At 43.6% G+C, this 18,706-nt stretch overlaps 1 protein-coding gene across 4 annotated transcripts in view; it reads left to right on the forward strand.

Annotated features, from left to right (window-relative positions):
- Nucleotides 1-17,190, forward strand: part of LOC121563202 (unconventional myosin-Ic-like) — a 61,386-nt gene extending 44,196 nt beyond the window's left edge. For 3 of the 4 annotated variants that reach the window (XM_041875195.2, XM_041875204.2, XM_041875198.2), the window contains exons 8-32: nucleotides 1-53; nucleotides 273-344; nucleotides 522-641; nucleotides 1,113-1,186; nucleotides 1,346-1,451; nucleotides 2,375-2,455; nucleotides 2,655-2,746; nucleotides 3,264-3,358; nucleotides 3,581-3,627; nucleotides 3,845-3,925; nucleotides 4,477-4,582; nucleotides 8,358-8,475; nucleotides 10,774-10,887; nucleotides 11,213-11,289; nucleotides 11,407-11,475; nucleotides 11,827-11,911; nucleotides 12,371-12,530; nucleotides 13,300-13,383; nucleotides 13,884-13,977; nucleotides 14,068-14,123; nucleotides 14,437-14,572; nucleotides 14,802-14,872; nucleotides 15,133-15,230; nucleotides 15,646-15,790; nucleotides 16,116-17,190. The exon at nucleotides 1-53 is cut by the window's left edge and continues 61 nt beyond it. In XM_041875195.2, the coding sequence (XP_041731129.1) occupies nucleotides 1-53; nucleotides 273-344; nucleotides 522-641; nucleotides 1,113-1,186; nucleotides 1,346-1,451; nucleotides 2,375-2,455; nucleotides 2,655-2,746; nucleotides 3,264-3,358; nucleotides 3,581-3,627; nucleotides 3,845-3,925; nucleotides 4,477-4,582; nucleotides 8,358-8,475; nucleotides 10,774-10,887; nucleotides 11,213-11,289; nucleotides 11,407-11,475; nucleotides 11,827-11,911; nucleotides 12,371-12,530; nucleotides 13,300-13,383; nucleotides 13,884-13,977; nucleotides 14,068-14,123; nucleotides 14,437-14,572; nucleotides 14,802-14,872; nucleotides 15,133-15,230; nucleotides 15,646-15,772 (2,216 nt within the window). In that variant the 3' untranslated portion in view covers nucleotides 15,773-15,790; nucleotides 16,116-17,190. The remainder of the gene's footprint in view (nucleotides 54-272; nucleotides 345-521; nucleotides 642-1,112; nucleotides 1,187-1,345; nucleotides 1,452-2,374; nucleotides 2,456-2,654; nucleotides 2,747-3,263; nucleotides 3,359-3,580; nucleotides 3,628-3,844; nucleotides 3,926-4,476; nucleotides 4,583-8,357; nucleotides 8,476-10,773; nucleotides 10,888-11,212; nucleotides 11,290-11,406; nucleotides 11,476-11,826; nucleotides 11,912-12,370; nucleotides 12,531-13,299; nucleotides 13,384-13,883; nucleotides 13,978-14,067; nucleotides 14,124-14,436; nucleotides 14,573-14,801; nucleotides 14,873-15,132; nucleotides 15,231-15,645; nucleotides 15,791-16,115) is intronic. The other variant, XM_041875194.2, reaches the window with a different exon arrangement.
- Nucleotides 17,191-18,706: the final 1,516 nt, after the last annotated feature.

Below are 18,706 nucleotides of genomic sequence, written 5' to 3' on the forward strand. Positions count from 1 at the left end.
ACAGCGGCAATGCCTACATCACTACAGACACACAGATCAAATACCTGGCGAGGGTATGACCCCTCCCCCTTACTACAGTGGGGACACTACTCATACTATATTATACTCATACTACACTCAGTCAATCATGTACCCTGTCAACACTAAATCATAACACATTACTCTCTTCATAACTCGGTAGTTTCAACATTCATTGGCTCAATAGGATAAATAACATTGATACTGGTGTTGAATGAATTTGCATGTGTGTTAATGTTTTGTTGTTGTTGCAGTTACTAGGTGTGGATGGTTTAGTCCTGAAAGAAGCGCTAACACACAAAAAGATCATCGCCAAAGGGGAAGAGGTAGGCAGGAACCTTCTCTAAATGAATGCTCTTTATAATGCGCTCTGTGAGAACGTTTCCCACATTCTATATTCAACCTATAATGGCTCCTCAGTACCTCGGCAAGTGAGGAATTGTAGAGCAACTATTTCCATTCTTCTCTGTGTGTGTGCGTGTCTGTCTGTGTCCGTCCTCCAGCTGAAGAGCCCTCTGAACCTGGAGCAGGCAGCGTCGGCGCGGGACGCCCTGTCTAAGGCGGTGTACGGCCGCACCTTCACCTGGCTCGTCAACAAGATCAACGTCTCCCTGGCTTACAAGGTAACACACACACATTAACTAATGCCCCATTAACTCCCCTCTTACCGCTGACCCCCGTTGGCATGATATCCCTTTATCTACCCCTCCTGTCTCAGTCTGCACTTTTGACCTCTTAGCTGGCCATTTATGGTAGTAGTGCTCCCCCTTGTGGATGTTGTAATACTACATGTCAGACAGAGCAGGATTGTTCATTCTACAACAATGCATTTCTGTATAGACTATTGTCTGATATAGGGATTAGGTTAGTACATATTTGAGCTGTGAGATACTCTCTAGCCATAATGCCTCTAGTCCATTTCTGTTGTGAGTTCATCACTAGGCAGTGCTTATCATGCTTTGTTAGGTATATATGTTAACAAATAATGAACTACTCATTTATTCTTAGTCTGTTGGCTTACACTATTTATAAAAAGTTTATGAATGCTTCTTCATGAAAGCTATTATAAAGAGGTAACGGTTTTCTTCTTCTAGGATGAGACTTATAAGAATGCTTCCGTCATTGGTCTCCTGGATATCTATGGTTTTGAAGTCTTCCAGCACAACAGGTACCAAAGGAATATATAACTCATTTTCCCATAATCCTTTGTGTTTTTGACAGCGTTTACCATTTACTGTCATTACGATTCGGTGTATATTAATGTCAAGTTTGCGTTGAATATCATTGTCACGTGAAAAGATCATCGTTGTGTGTGTGTGTGTTGTAGTTTTGAGCAGTTCTGCATTAACTACTGTAATGAGAAGCTGCAGCAGCTCTTCATCGAGCTCACCCTCAAGTCTGAGCAGGATGAGTACGAAGCAGAGGGAATCACGGTGAGACTCTCTTTGTTTTTATCAGTCCATCTTCTCCTTCTCCGTCCCCTCAGCCCTCCGCCTCTATGCTTCTATCCATCTTGGAGGGACTTTACCCTCCCTCTACTGCTCTCCTCCATCTCTCTAGCTTTTCTCTCTCTGTTCCATTTTACATTTACATTTAAGTCATTTAGCAGACGCTCTTATCCAGAGCGACTTAGTTTTAGTGAGTGCGTACATTTTTCATACTGGCCCCCCGTGGGAATCGAACCCACAACCCTGGTGTTGCAAGTGCCATGCTCTACCAACTGAGCTACAGGAGGTTCCCATTCTCCCTCTCTCTCTTTACTACTCCTCTCAACCTCTACCTCTCTTCTCTGTCTCGTCCTATCCTTCTACCTTCTCCCCAACGGCTCTGTATGACTGTCTACACAATGATTGGTGGCCCACTCCACTACGGTTCAGGGCCCATATTGGCAAAGAATCTCAGAACAGGAGTGCTGCTGATCTAGGATCCGTTTTGGCTTTTAGATCATAATGACTGAGATTATATGAAAAGGGGGAAGCTGATCTTACTCTGAGACACTTTGTGAGTACAGGCCCATGAGGGAGCTGAGTGCAGAGGGTCGTGGGAGAGAGATTCATGTCCAGTTAGACACCCGTCAAAGGGGACATTGTTGTTTAACATGTGTAACGTGGGCCGTGTTCTGTGGTGTTTGTGATAATAATGTGGCGGTAAACTGTGTGTATGTGTGTGCGTCAGCAAATAGCCATAAAGGTTTGATTATGACCATGTGCATAAAGTGTGGGTTCAGAATGTCCTTCTTGTCCTGGATTCTCAACATTCTGTAAATGTTTGGTTTTACAACCGTTAAAATGTAGAACAGTTCTGTTTTCTAAACAAGCAATTTAAAGATGCAGTTTTGTTCCTTGCTGTCTCGCAGTGGGAGCCTGTGCAATATTTCAACAACAAGATCATCTGTGATCTGGTGGAGGAGAAGTTCAAAGGCATCATCTCTATTCTGGTGAGAATCCGTTTCAAGCTTTAATGTAACCCTGAGCTTTTCAAGTTGACCTTTCACCTTTCTTTCTCCTCTTGCCCCTCTGCATCTGGTATATCCTACTGTCACAGTCAACAGTCGGTCTAATGTATTTGTCCCTCTTACTCTCCCTTCTCTTTCCCCTCTCTCTCTCGCTCTTTCTCTGTGTCTCTGTGTCTGTCAGGATGAGGAGTGCCTGAGGCCAGGTGACGCCAGTGACATCACCTTCCTGGAGAAGTTGGAGAATACTGTGGGAGGCCACGCCCACTTGACAACGTGAGTCTATGCACATACGTGAACCTCCCTCTGCCTAAAGAGCAATAGGAGTTGTCGTGAGAGCTGGCTGTCAGCCCAGTGAACACAGTTGACTTTATCAGGACACAAAAGCACATAGACAATACATGAATCAACAAAGTTGTAATGCTTTGTCTGCAGTAGTGCATAACTATTTTAAAAAATTGCTCTTGGGAACAAAATGCATACAAGTTAAAGGGAAAACTCCATCCAAAAACTATCTTTTGGCATTGGTTTCATTAGTCCATTGTTGATATAGTCCCAACATGTAATGAAACCAATACCAAAAGATAGTTTTTGGATGGAGTTTTCCTTTAAGCTGTACACAACATAAAATATGTAAACATAGGTCGTGTTCGTTAGGTACCAAATGGAAGAAAACAGACAAACAGGAAGGGATTACCTGAACGTGTTTAATACGAAAAGCTCATTTTGGTTTTCCATTGCATAATGTTTTGCCCTAATAATTAGTCACTTACTGTTTGTGTGTTCCTCGTAGTCACAAGCTGGCCGATGGAAAGACCCGGAAGGTGATGGGCCGAGAGGAGTTCAGACTGCTGCACTACGCTGGAGAGGTCAACTACAACGTCAACGGTGCGCGTGTGTGTGTGTGTGGAGCAGCATAGTCAATTGTGAGGTGGAAGCGAGAGTGAGATAACCAGAGGGAGAGGAAGGATGTTCTGTGCTTAGGTCATTAGGTTTGTCCTTGGATGTTCCTGTACTTCTTGTAGTTGTCTGTTATTGTGTGTGTAATAATTTTTTCCCCCAACCATATTTGGAGTGCATGTGCTCTAACACTCTCTCTTCCCCCTCTAGGCTTTCTAGACAAGAACAATGACCTCCTCTTCAGGAACTTGAAAGAGGTGAGAGAAAGAGTTCAGGACAAAGGGGAAATTATTTAGATAGGAGATGGATGATATGAGAGGAAAATAAACTAGACTACGATTGTGTAGTGTCACTGTGGGACACTCTCTCTGTCTGTCTCTCTCCGTGTGTGTGTGTGCAGTTTGAGTTTGAGTTTGAAGAGCAGTGTGGTAGTTCTAGTTGTACTCATTCTCTATGTGTGTTGTCCATCCACAGGTCATGTGTATGTCTGAGAATAAGATTCTGACCCAGTGCTTTGACCGGGCGGAGCTGAAAGACAGCAAGAGACCTGAGACGGTGAGAACAGCCATTACCCTGTAGTACCACTCAGAGGGCAAAGGTCATAGATACGCCCATGGGCATGCACCAATACGTACGTCTCTGCACATACAATGTATCCCAAAGCATACACTGATACACAATCACAGGCTCATATAGACATGTCCTGTTTCATACACACTTACAAACACTTGTTTATGTTCTGTGGATCTTCCTTCCGCCACACTGAAGCCGTGGGGTCGAGTGAGAGACAGGGGAATCTCTGCTCCCCGCTCACACACTCAGGAATGCCCAGACGCTTGGTTGCCCTCCACACACACAGTGGTCGAGGGTGCGTGGGTCGCTGGTGTTGAGTCCGTTGACTGTTTGTGTGCATTGTTGATGACACTCATTCGCTCTCTCTCCGCCCCCCCCCAACCCTGTCCCTGTCTGGGCGATGTGACCTGCACACTGGGACCTGTGTTCTGTCCAGTGTCAGCCTCAGTCCGGCCAGCAGCCGTCTTCTCTGCTCCTCTACATCCCTCGCTCGGTGCTCACTCTTTCGTCTTTCTTTCTGTCTCTGCCTCCAGGCAGCGACCCAGTTCAAGACAAGCCTGGCGAAGTTAATGGAGATCCTGATGTCCAAGGAGCCGTCCTACGTGCGCTGCATCAAGCCCAACGATGCCAAGCAAGCAGGTAGGAAGGAACCGATGCCTTGCTCGTACCGTGCTGTCAACATAGTCGTATTCATTAGGGCACACCATTTAGCACCGCTGCTGCTAAATCGTGGCTGCCACTGCAGAAATATATATTTGGACACACCTACTCAAGGGTTTTTCTTTATTTGTAATTTTTTTTTTTACATTGTAGAATAATAGTGAAGACATCAGAACTATGAAATGACACATATGGAATCATGTAGTAACCAAAAAAGTGTTAAACAAATGAAAATATATTTTATATTTGAGATTCTTCAAATAGCCACCCTTTGCCTTGATACGGAACATTTCAAGAACTTTGAAAGTTTCTTCTTGTGCAGTCGCAAAAAACATAATGCTCTATGATGAAACTGGCTCTCATGAGGACCGCCACAGAAATGGAAGACCCGGAGTTACTTCTGCTGCAGAGGATAAGTTCATTAGAGTTACCAGCCCCAGAAATTGCAGCCCAAATAAATGCTTCACAGAGTTCAAGTAACAGACACATCTCAACATCAACTGTTCAGAGGGGACTGTGTGAATCAGGCCTTCATGGTCGAATTGCTGCAAAGAAACCACTACTAAAGGACACCAATAATAAGAGAGACCTGCTTGGGCCAAGAAACACGAGTAATGGACATTAGACCGGCGGAAATGTGTCCTTTGGTCTGGAGTCCAAATTTGAGATTTTTGGTTCAAACCGCCGTGTCTTTGTGAGACGTGGTGTGGATGAACGGATGATCTCTGCATGTGTAGTTCCCACCGTAAAGCATGGAGGAGGAGGTGTTATCGTGTGGGGGTGCTTTGGTGACACTGTCAAGGCACACTTAACCAGCATGGCTACCACAGCATTCTGCAGCGATACGCCATCCCATCTGGTTTGGGCTTAGTGGGACAATCATTTGTTTTTCAACAGGACAATGACCCAACACACCTCCAGGCTGTGTTAGGGCTATTTTACCAAGAAGGAGAGTGATGGAGTGCTACATCAGATGACCTGGCCTCCACAATCCTCCGACCTCAACCCAATTGAGATGGTTTGGGATGAGTCGGACGGCAGAGTGAAGGAAAAGCAGCCAACAAGTGCTCGGCATATGTGGGAACTCCTTCAAGACTGTTGGAAAAGCATTCCAGGTAAAGCTGATTGAGAGAATGCCAAGAGTGTGCAAAGCTGTCATCAAGGCAAAGGGTGGCTACTTTGAAGAATCTCAAATATAAAATATATTTGGATTTGTTTACTACTTTTTTGGTTACTACATGATTCCATATGTGTTATGTCATAGTTGTGATGTCTTCACTAGTATTCTACAATGTAAAAAAAAGTAAGAAATAAAGAAAAAACCCTTGAATGAGTAGGTGTCCAAACTTTTGACTGGTACTGTACATACATACATACAGTGAGGGAAAAAGGTATTTGATCCCCTGCTGATTTTGTACGTTTGCCCACTAAAAAAAATATGATCAGTCAATAATTTTTATGGTAGGTTTATTTGAACAGTGAGAGACAGAATAACAACAACAAAATCCAGAAAGACGCATGTCAAAAATGTTCTACATTGATTTGCATTTTAATGAGGGAAATAAGTATTTGACCCCCTCTCAATCAGAAAGATTTCTGGCTCCCAGGTGTCTTTTATACAGGTAACGAGCTGAGATTAGGAGCACACTCTTAAAGGGAGTGCTCCTAATCTCAGTTTGTTACCTGTATATAAGACACCTGTCCACAGAAGCAATCAATCAATCAGATTCCAAACTCTCCACCATGGCCTAGACCAAAGAGCTCTCCAAGGATGTCAGGGACAAGATTGTAAACCTACACAAGGCTGGAATGGGCTACAAGACCATCGCCAAGCAGCTTGGTGAGAAGGTGACAACAGTTGGTGCGATTATTTGCAAATGGAAGAAACACAAAATAACTGTCAATCTCCCTCAGCCTGGGGCTCCATGCAAGATCTCACCTCGTGGAGTTGCAATGATCATGAGAACGGTGAGGAATCAGCCCAGAACTACACAGGAGGATCTTGTCAATGATCTCAAGGCAGCTGGGACCATAGTCACCAAGAAAACAATTGGTAACACACTATGCCGTGAAGGACTGAAATCCTGCAGCGCCCGCAAGGTCCCCCTGGGTGAAAGTGTTGTGGTCAGATAAGACCAAAATGGAGCTCTTTGGCATCAACTCAACTCGCCGTGTTTGGAGGAGGAGGAATGCTGTCTATGACCCCAAGAACACCATCCCCACCATCTAACATGGAGGTGGAAACATTATGCTTTGGGGGTATTTTTCTGCTAAGGGGACAGGACAACTTCACTGCATCAAAGGGACGATGGACGGGGCCATGTACCGTCAAATCTTGGGTGAGAACCTCCTTCCCTCAGCCAGGGCATTGAAAATGGGTCGTGGATGGGTATTCCAGCATGATAATGACCCAAAACACATGGCCAAGGCAACAAAGGAGTGGCTCAAGAAGAAGCACATTAAGGTCCTGGAGTGGCCTAGCCAGTCTCCAGACCTTAATCCCATAGAAAATATGTGGAGGGAGCTGAAGGTTCGAGTTGCCAAACGTCAGCCTCGAAACCTTAATGACTTGGAGAAGATCTGCAAAGAGGAGTGGGACAAAATCCCTCCTGAGATGTGTGCAAACCTGGTGGCCAACTAAAAAAAACGTCTGACCTCTGTGATTGCCAACAAGGGTTTTGCCACCAAGTACTAAGTCATGTTTTGCAGAGGGGTCAAATACTTATTTCCCTCATTAAAATGCAAATCAATTTATAACATTTTGTTGTTATTCTGTCTCTCACTGTTCAAATAAACCTACCATTAAAATTATAGACTGATCATTTCTTTGTCAGTGGGCAAACGTACAAAGTCAGCAGGGGATCAAATACTTTTTTCCCTCACTGTACATACATACATACATACATACATACATACATACATACATACATACAGATGTATTTATTTTTGGGGATGGTAAAATGCTTTCAGTGTAAACTTCAACTACTAAAACCAGATATAAAGTATGTAGAAAATATAATGGAGCAATATATTTTTTAAATAAGATCATCTCTGAGAACTAACAATCACCAAAAGAAAAACTAGACAGTCAGGGAGAATCTAAAATTTAAAAAATGGCATGGCGTGGGGCCCCATTTGATTTTGTTATGTTTCAGTAATTGATAGCATAAGAACACGGCATAAGCCATTTCAGGAAATTTGCTTTGAAGCTGCAATTTCTTTCTCAGCCCCATGACAAAGTGTGTAGAATTGCAGGAAACTAGCTTTAAAACTGTGAAATGGTCTCTCACGCCATCTGCTATCACACTTAGGTTTTCTGTGCCAGTTCTATATCATTTTTTATAATATCTTGTCTGGTATCTACGATTCTTAAATCGAACCTTGCGTTTTGATTGTTTTCAGTAACTTCAATGGTAGCACTGTACTTCACACTGCGTTTCTCAGTATATCGAGCTGCCCTTTGTCAATAGATGGCCTTTTGTGTCTTTCCTACTGTTGCTCTTTCTCTTCTCACTCCTACCCTCCTTATTGTCCATTGTCTGCTTTTCTGGGACGAAGTCGGATCAATTGTGTTTTATTTGTTTTATTTGCATAAGTATCACGCGTTACTGCTCCAGTATGCTAACAACTGTAACACCAAACCATTCAACAGAAACAAAAACGGAAAATGTCAATAACAATGTATTACAATCTCACCAGCTATGTACTAACTCAGGCTAATGTGGTTTCTCTCTCTCTCCCACCTCTCTCTCAGGACGGTTCGACGAGGTTCTCATCAGGCATCAGGTGAAATACCTGGGTCTGATGGAGAACCTCCGCGTGAGGAGAGCTGGCTTTGCCTACCGCCGCCACTACGAGACCTTCCTCCAGAGGTGACTATGACTCAGAGCTAGACCTGCCTGACTCTGAGCTAGACCTGCCTGACTCTGAGCTAGACCTGCCTGACTCTGAGCTAGACCTGCCTGGCTCTGAGCTAGACCTGCCTGGCTCTGAGCTAGACCTGCCTGACTCCGAGCTAACCTGCCTGGCTCCGAGCTAGACCTGCCTGGCTCCGAGCTAGACCTGCCTGACTCTGAGCTAGACCTGCCTGACTCTGAGCTAGACCTGCCTGGCTCTGAGCTAGACCTGCCTGGCTCTGAGCTAGACCTGCCTGGCTCCGAGCTAGACCTGCCTGGCTCCGAGCTAGACCTGCCTGGCTCCGAGCTAGACCTGCCTGGCTCCGAGCTAGACCTGCCTGGCTCCGAGCTAGACCTGCCTGGCTCCGAGCTAGACCTGCCTCGCTCCGAGCTAGACCTGCCTGACTCCGAGCTAGACCTGCCTGACTCCGAGCTAGACCTGCCTCTATCAGGCTTGAATGTACAGTGGGGAAAAAAAGTATTTAGTCAGCCACCAATTGTGCAAGTTCTCCCACTTAAAAAGATGAGAGGCCTGTAATTTTCATCATAGGTACACGTCAACTATGACAGACAAATTGAGATTTTTTTTCCAGAAATTCACATTGTAGGATTATTTATGAATTTATTTGCAAATTATGGTGGAAAATAAGTATTTGGTCACCTACAAACAAGCAAGATTTCTGGCTCTCACAGACCTGTAACTTCTTCTTTAAGAGGCTCCTCTGTCCTCCACTTGTTACCTGTATTAATGGCACCTGTTTGGACTTGTTATCAGTATAAAAGACACCTGTCCACAACCTCAAACAGTCACACTCCAAACTCCACTATGGCCAAGACCAAAGAGCTGTCAAAGGACACCAGAAACAAAATTGTAGACCTGCACCAGGCTGGGAAGACTGAATCTGCAATAGGTAAGCAGCTTGGTTTGAAGAAATCAACTGTGGGAGCAATTATTAGGAAATGGAAGACATACAAGACTGCTGATAATCTCCCTCGATCTGGGGCTCCACGCAAGATCTCACCCCGTGGGGTCAAAATGATCACAAGAACGGTGAGCAAAAATCCCAGAACCACACAGGGGGACCTAGTGAATGACCTGCAGAGAGCTGGGACCAAAGTAACAAAGCCTACCATCAGTAACAAAGCCTACCATCAGTAACACACTACGCCACCAGGGACTCAAATCCTGCAGTGCCAGACGTGTCCCCCTGCTTAAGCCAGTACATGTCCAGGCCCGTCTGAAGTTTGCTAGAGTGCATTTGGATGATCCAGAAGAGGATTGGGAGAATGTCATATGGTCAGATGAAACCAAAATAGAACTTTTTGGTAAAAACTCAACTCGTCGTGTTTGGAGGACAAAGAATGCTGAGTTGCATCCAAAGAACACCATACCTACTGTGAAGCATGGGGGTGGAAACATCATGCTTTGGGGCTGTTTTTCTGCTAAGGGACCAGGACGACTGATCCGTGTAAAGGAAATAATGAATGGGGCCATGTATCGTGAGATTTTGAGTGAAAACCTCCTTCCATCAGCAAGGGCATTGAAGATTAAACGTGGCTGGGTCTTTCAGCATGACAATGATCCCAAACACACCGCCCGGGCAACAAAGGAGTGGCTTCGTAAGAAGCATTTCAAGGTCCTGGAGTGGCCTAGCCAGTCTCCAGATCTCAACCCCATAGAAAATCTTTGGAGGGAGTTGAAAGTCCGTGTTGCCCAGCGACAGCCCCAAAACATCACTGCTCTAGAGGAGATCTACATGGAGGAATGGGCCAAAATACCAGCAACAGTGTGTGAAAACCTTGTGAAGACTTACAGAAAACGTTTGACCTGTGTCATTGCCAACAAAGGGTATAAAACAAAGTATTGAGAAACTTTTGTTATTGACCAAATACTTAATACCACCATAATTTGCAAATAAATTCATTTAAAATCCTACAATGTGATTTTCTGGATTTTTTTCCCTCATTTTGTCTGTCATAGTTGACGTGTACCTATGATGAAAATTACAGGCCTCTCTCATCTTTTTAAGTGGGAGAACTTGCACAATTGGTGGCTGACTAAATACTTTTTTTCTCCACTGTAGTTCACTGGCATTATAGGTTTATTCAATGGCAGATTAATGAATTCTGTTAGCAATTCAATACACCTGCAAGTGATTGACTAACCTCCACAACTATTCAAAGTTAGTGATATAACCTAAATATAATATACCTGTGTGTGTGTGTGTGTGTGTGTGTGTGTGTGTGTGTTATTGTTTTGTCCGTCCCTGGCAGGTATAAGTCCCTGTGCCCAGAGACCTGGCCTAGCTGGCAGGGCAAGCTGGCTGACGGAGTCTCCACACTGGTCAAACACCTGGGCTATAAACCTGAGGAGTACAAACTGGGCAGGTGAGACCATTATCCAGTGAGAACCATCATGGCAGTACACACACAGACACAGATGCAGACACACACGCACACGCTAATTCTAGTGACACATGTATCTTCCATTTGTTTATCTACATCCCATCTCCCTAACAAGTTCAGTTCCCACTTACTGTTGAGCTAATCCCATAACTCTGTCAACTCTCTGGGAAAGGCTTAAGTGACCAAAGTCAATTATCTCGTCAGGGCTGAACTAAACCCCCCCCCCAGTGCCGAACACGCTCTGACTGACCCTGTGTGTTGTATAAAGGCACACTGCCAGCTTAGTGGAACTCTGTTTGCTTTCCAGATCCAAAATCTTCATCCGTTTTCCAAAGACCCTGTTCGCCACAGAGGACGCACTAGAAACGAGGAAACACAGCCTTGGTGAGAACGAGAGTCACATATCACATAGTGACGTCTGTGTGGACTGTAGTCTCTCCTCTAAGATGCAGTAAGTAGAGTATCTGAACCCTCTGAACATCTTTGTCTCTCGCTCTTCAGCCAGCAAACTGCAGTCATCCTGGAAGGGATACCGCCAGAAGACCAAATACCGCAAACTCAGGTCATCAGGTAGGAGGGCTACTCTTCTCTTCACCTCTATGTCTATAGGCCTATGTGTCACCAAGCATTGACATAGCTCCTCTATATTCACTGTGCATGTCTATTCGATTACACTTGTCTTGTCCAGTTGGATGATGTATTAAGCGTCTCAGAGTAGGAGTGCTGACTTCAGATCAGTTTAGCTTTTTTTAGATCACAACAAATAAGATTGCATGGACAGAAGGGACCTGATCCTAGATCAGCACTGCTACTCTAAGACGCTTGACACATAGGGGCCCAGGTCTCAATTCTCTCTTAGCTGGATCTCAATGAACTTGGTTAAATAATAAGTGAATTCATAAATTGTGTGTCCCTCTCCAGCGGTGGTGGTCCAGGCGTGGTGGAGGGGCATCCTAGCCTGTAGGAGGGCACAGCGCAGGAGGCAGGCCGCCAAGACCATCCGCAGGTGGGGCTCTACTGGGCACGAGTTTTATTTAACTAGGATGGTGAAAGAAGGTTTATGAATATTCATTAGGTTGCCCTGTTGTGACACTGCTCAATGGGCTCCCTTGGATTGCTGAAGTTATACGAGTTGTACTCATGTGGAAAGCATTTACCCAGACAATATCCACAGATGTTTTGGACACCTATGATATTTGTTGTGTGTGTATGTATAACAGTTCTTATCAATTTGTTGATGAATGTGTGCAGGAGTGTTTACAAGTTCTCTCTCTCTCTCTCTCTCTCTCTCTCTCTCTCTCTCTCTCTCTCTCTCTCTCTCTCTCTCTCTCTCTCTCTCTCTCTCTCTCTCTCTCTCTCTCTCTCTCTCTCTCTCTCTCTCTCTCTCTCTCTCTCTCTCTCTCTCTCTCTCTCTCTCTCTCTCTCTCTCTCTCTCTCTCTCTCTCTCTCTCTCTCTCTCTCTCAGGTTCATCAAGGGCTTCATCTACCGCCATAATGAGCGTTGTCCTGAGAATGAGTACTTCCTGGACTATGTGCGCTACTCCTTCCTGATGAAGCTGCGCAGGAACCTCCCCAAGACAGTCCTGGACAAGAGCTGGCCCACGCCCCCGACCGCCCTCATCGAGGTAACACAACTTTATACAAGACACGGATCTAGTCAGTACACAGTCTCAATCACATGTGAACAGTACTATGATGTAGGCCAGGGGTTCCTAAACTTCTTCACTCAGGTCCCCCTTCCAGCTTTGGGGAACATCCCACATCCCTCCTGCGCGCGCCACGTCTATTTCTCTGGGGACAAACACTGTTCTTGATACAAACTGTTCACACCCCTCTTGTTGGTGGAGAGAACATTTTGCAGGTTTAATGCTTATTTCCTGCAATTCTACACATTTTGTCATGGGGTGCAGAGAAAATGTTGCATTTTTAAAGCTAATTTTCTTCCAATTCTATACATTTTGCCATGTCTAATGTGTATTCATATGATATTTGTCTGACTAAAAGCATTACAACAAAATCTATTGGCTAAGAAAACCTAGCTAAAAAATGTTAGCTGACATGGGCTAGTTGATCTGGACATTTCTGACAAAGTTATAAATAGGGTCTGCAATGACTAAAATGACAAGAGGAAAACTGATGATGCACCACCCAATTGCACCGTGTGTGTTCTACTATTATAACTTTCAAGAGTAAGTTGAAAGCCGGACTGATATAAAAATAAATCTGGTGGGGGGGGGCCCCGCGCCCCCCCCCTGCCGACCCCTCGCGCCCAACAGTTTGGGAACCACTGATGTAGGCTTCATTGAAATGATTCTGTCTGAATTTAGGCATTTTTCTTGATGACATGTTTGAGTTGTTAAAATGGTACATGACAAGTCATTCTCTGTCCAATAGGCGTCAGAACAGCTACGTAAACTGTACATGCAGAACATGGTGTGGGGCTACTGCAAGAGGATCAACCCAGAGTGGAAACACCAGGTATACAGCATACTATATGTAAGCAATAAGGCACGAGGGGGTTTGTGGTATATGGCCAAGATACCACGGCTATGGGCTGTTCTTAAGCACGACAAAACGTAGAGTGCCTGGATACAGCCCTTAGCCGTGGTATATTGGCCATATACCACAAACCCCCGAAGTGCCTTATTGCTATTATAAACTGGTTACCAACATAATTACAGCAGTAAAAATAAAAGTTTTGTCATACCGGTGGTATACGGTCTGATATACCACGGCTTTCAGCCAATCAGCATTCAGGGCTTGAACCACCCAGTTTATAATATAGCATATTATAATATGTTAGTATAGTAGTCCATTTGATATCTTTCAAATGGATGCGTATTCATAGCTCTTCACCAATACGCAGAGTTCAGAACTTCAAAGACTGTCAATGTGGAGTGGTCTTCTGCTACTTCACCAATATAACTTTTCTCAAAACTGTGTTTGTCCATTCTCTCTCTCTCTGTCTGTCAATGAAGTTGGAGCAGAAAATGGTGGCCAGTGAGATCTTCAAAAACAAGAAGGACAACTACCCCCAAAGTGTCCCAAAGCTCTTTGTGGGCACAAGACTCAGTAAGTGCCTTGATAAACACAGACACACACGCATGCATGCACACACATATACACACACCTAACATTCTTCCTGTGCGTCTCTCTCCTCAGATGGAGAGGAGATTAACCCCAAGGTGTTGCAGTCACTTGGCAGTGAGAAGATTAAGGTTAGTTCAGTACTAGTGTGTTAATATGGCCATTCAAGTCTCTACTTGGGATTTTTGTGGGGTTGGATACTTGTCTTAATATAGTCAATACAGTATATTCATGTGTTGTTGATTCTTGACTATGATAATGTCTGTGGCATGGCTGGTCTAGCCTAGTTGGTGCCGCTGCCTACAGCTCCAATGTTTGAATCCAGCCCACTGCCTTTGTGACACACTCTCTGTCGATCTTTCCCACTATTTCTCCTCTGTCCAATAAAATACAAAAAATATATATTAAAACCCCCACTAATAATGTTCCCCTCCCACTCCTCAGTATGCAGTTCCAGTGACCAAGTACGACAGGAAGGGCTACAAGGCGCGACCAAGGCAGCTGCTGCTCACCTCCAACAGTGCCGTCATCGTGGAGGAGGCTAAGCTCAAGCAGCGCATCGACTACGCCACCCTCAAAGGTCAGCGGTCACAGGGTTCGGGGGAGAGGCTGGGTTGGGCTCAATGCCATTTCAATTTACATTTTTGTTTACTTCCTAAATTGACTGAATTGAAATGGAATTGACCCCAGCCATGGTTACTGTTGTCTGGGGTCCTTACAGAGGCCACGCTGAATTGGTCTGAGTGATGCTCATAGTTCTCCCATTTACCATTTCTCTCCCCTGTCTGTCTGTCTGTCTCTGTCCTCAGGTATCTCAGTCAGCTCTCTCAGTGATGGCGTCTTTGTACTGCACGTGCCCACTGAAGACAAAAAACAGAAGGTGAGGCTGACCTCGGCTCTATCTTACACAGTCATAACATGATCATAACCCCATGGTCATAACCCCATTACACACTGGTTATTACATACTTAACCAATGCCTCTGTTAGGTGTAGTGGTGAAGTAGCCTGATCTCAGATCTGTTTGTGCTGTCTTGCCAACACCTATTGTCATTGTCACGCCGAACACAAACAGATCTGGGAGCGGCTAGTAGTGAAGATGTAGCGCTGTAACTCCTCTCCTGTCTCCTCTGGTCTGTAGGGAGATGTGGTGCTTCAGAGTGACCACATCATCGAGACTCTGACCAAAGTGGCCATTTGTGCTGACAAGGTCAACAGCATCAACATCAACCAGGGAAGGTGAGTTGTTGCACTGACACAGGGCGTGGTCGGATAGTCGATTTTGGATAGTCCATCTGTAGATACTGATACGCGGAACTAGATAAGCCATGTACCATGTTATTCAGCGGAATGTCAGCTTTCATTGAAAAAAAGCTGTACGTTCCTAACATTTACCGTTCAGATTTTATTCATATAAATATATACTATGCACTTTTGACGCACAGGTGCATCAATCGACATTAGGGGGTTAAAGGCGCTTACATGGAATTCTACCATCAGTTGACAGGACTTGAATTCATAGACACCAGCGATACATCACCATCTGCAATCTGATTTTAGTTTAATTTGATATTTAAAAAATATATTTTGTCTGTAAATGAACTGCACCTCATCTCTCTCTTTCTCTCTCGCTCTCGCTCTCTTTCTCTCTCAGTATAACTTTCACTGTGGGCCAAGGTAAAGAAGGGATCATAGACTTCACATCTGGCTCTGAGCTGCTGGTTGCCAAGGCGAAGAATGGCCACCTCTCAGTGGTGAGTCGGAATAACGGAGGGATATAGAGCATCAGGACTAATACAGTAGGTTGGAACATCACTACTGCATGATTGGAGACAGAGTTGATTTATTCATTATTGGAGTCCTGCACTAGTATTTATAAATGTATAAGGAAACTGTACTTTACTTTTTAAGTTGATTGTTGTTGTTTGAAGTATACAACAATATAGGACATTATTGTTTTGTTAATGTACATTGATTTTCATTGTAGGTGTATCTCAGGTAGAGACCATTTTGTTCTGCATGTTTACATTGTAAAGATAGCTTTAATCAATCTTTGATTGATTGATTGGTTAAGGTAACTTCTTTGTAATGGTTACCTCTGGCGTCTTCCCTGAACTGTTTCAGACTGCCCCTCGACTGAACTCAAGATGATAGCAATGACTGATCGTCTGACCACGCCAAGGAAGTCCTTCCTGGAATACGCTCCTATTCACCAATCACAACCGCAGACCAGGCTCTGCCTAAGCCAATCAAATGCCAGCTCTCGCTATACAAACGGCATGTGCTTCCAATTAAGAAAATGTCCAGCAAAACTAATTAATATTTATGTTTATATATTTTTGGGATTAATACTTGTTGTTATTTGAATATTATGATTTTATATATGAAGCCAAGGAATAACAATGTTTTGGTGCATTTTTCCTGCACTACTTATGTCTGTCTTGCTTAATTTGGGAACATGACCAAGCAATCAATGAGGGTGTATTGGGTCTCCTTTGCTTTTTCTTCCGTCATTATTTTTTCACAATATTTTCTCTGTTCAGCAATGTAGACTTTACACCCTCTTTGATACTACTCTTTAACTGTTTGGGGCAGAAGCTTTTGTTAAAGTGGAGATGCAGTACATGGCTGATGGTATGTAGGCTAGGTTTGTTATAAATTATCGAGGAGCAGGGGAGTTTGGTAGAAAAGTTCATAAGGAAGAGTTATATTTTCAATCTTGTGTCGACTCGGACACAATACTCAGAGGTTTTTGATCCGAAAGGATATCAACAGAGAAGTCATGTGGGTGTGTGACCTTTGACCCAGAGCATATTGTCCAAAATGTAGAATACATTTGGTCTGTGCAGTGACATAGATCACTAATCATTCTTTGATGTATATATCATGGAGCCCAAATGAAAGCATAAACCAAAGCATTTTGGTGTGCAGAATGTTGAAATTAGTTTTATAATTGATTTATAATGGAAACACCATAGTGAATGGTCCTTACAATATATTACAGAGATAAAGAAAAAGAAGGTGAGAAAGAAATGAGGAAAAAGGCAAGAGAAAGAAAATGGGGAAAAATAAGTGATCTGTTTTGTCTTTGCATTTATCTCTCGTTTGTACCCAACAATTGTGCCTTTCTCCTTTACTAAGTTATTGTTAATGGATTATTTATATGTCGATACACCAATTAAAACAATGATGTTGAGTCCACTGTTGTTAGAAATGTCTCGTATACCCTCAGGATGGCCTAGAAGAAGATGATTCAGAGAGAAAGACAAATGCATACTGTACACACACACATTTCACTACAAGTTAAACCTGTAGAGTTAAAGCTTTTTGGAAACGTTATGATCCATTTCCTTTCCTTTGTGTCAAGTTTCCAGGCAGCCATATCTGTACTCTGGGTATGTGTAGCAGCTCTGGTCAGGCTATAGTAGTAGTCAGAACAAGGTTCACTACTTCTTTTACCACATCTAAATTTACTTTCCTGATGAGGATTTTTGTGCTAGCTTTATGACAGGGACAATAGTATAGACGAATGCACTAAATATTTATATAGAATCTATCCACAGTGTTAGGCTATAATACAGCCAAAATTATACTGGCGTATCAACAATATACAGCCTAGCCCTCTTAACATACTGTTATTGCTTTGATTGGCACTTCCAAACCCAGGTCATCAGGAGAGATGAGGCCTCATGCACTGCATTGAAGTGCAGTTAATGCAGCCAAGTCTTTTCCTGGTGTTTAATACCTACATCATAGGACATACTCATAGCCCAGGGTGTTCTTCACCAGAAAGCACATGGATCAACGGTAACATCCTTAGGAGCAATTACATTTTCATTTGTACATTTTAGTCAATTAGCAGACGCTCTTATCCAGAGCGACTTTACAGTTAGTGAGTGCATACATTTTTTTCATACTGGCCCCCCTGTGGGAAACGAACCCACAACCCTGGCGTTGCAAGCGCCATGCTCTACCAACTGAGCTATACTGAGGAGGACCTTTGTAACAAACCAGAGGTCTATTGGTATGACCAACGTGACACTACAGTTCATAGTTCTACATACCTCTCCCCAGCAGACTTTCTGAGCTACGTTTCACTCTTCACATTTCTGTGCTGCTTCTTCTTTGCTTTGCCTCTTGAGTGCCCCTCCCATCCTCCCTCTGAACTGTGTACAGCTGACAACCCAATGAATGAACGGTAAGACAGGTGCTATATGCCTAAGTAAAGGTGTGCTACTGCACTGACACCAGACAAAGAAGCAATAGTGGATATATTGTCTGTTGTATGATTTATATGTCAATTAAAGTGTTATTATTTAGCCTGGTCCCAGATCGGTTTGTGCTGTCTTGCCAACTCCAATGCCAGACAGCACAAACAGATCTGGGACCAGGATATTGTATTCTGTGCTCTAATAAGAAATTTGAGCCAAGTAAGGATTTGTAAAAGTGTAACATACATTTTGTCTTGTTCAAAAACGGTATGTTGCTAATGTGCCTTGAGTTGAATAGAAATACAACCAATTTTGTATGGATTTCAATGACAAATACCTCCTTGATGATGTCACTTATTCCAGAGTAAAAAAATATATATACCAAAAAATCGGATTCCTCCTTTATAATGTCATAGAAGCATCTCTGTAAAGCCTCTCAAACCAAATCCTATGTTTAATAATTTACAATACACGTTATCAGTCCTGAGTTACTGTATACACCAT

This window comes from Coregonus clupeaformis, chromosome 5 (genome assembly GCF_020615455.1).
Source record: "Coregonus clupeaformis isolate EN_2021a chromosome 5, ASM2061545v1, whole genome shotgun sequence".
NCBI lineage: Eukaryota > Metazoa > Chordata > Actinopteri > Salmoniformes > Salmonidae > Coregonus > Coregonus clupeaformis.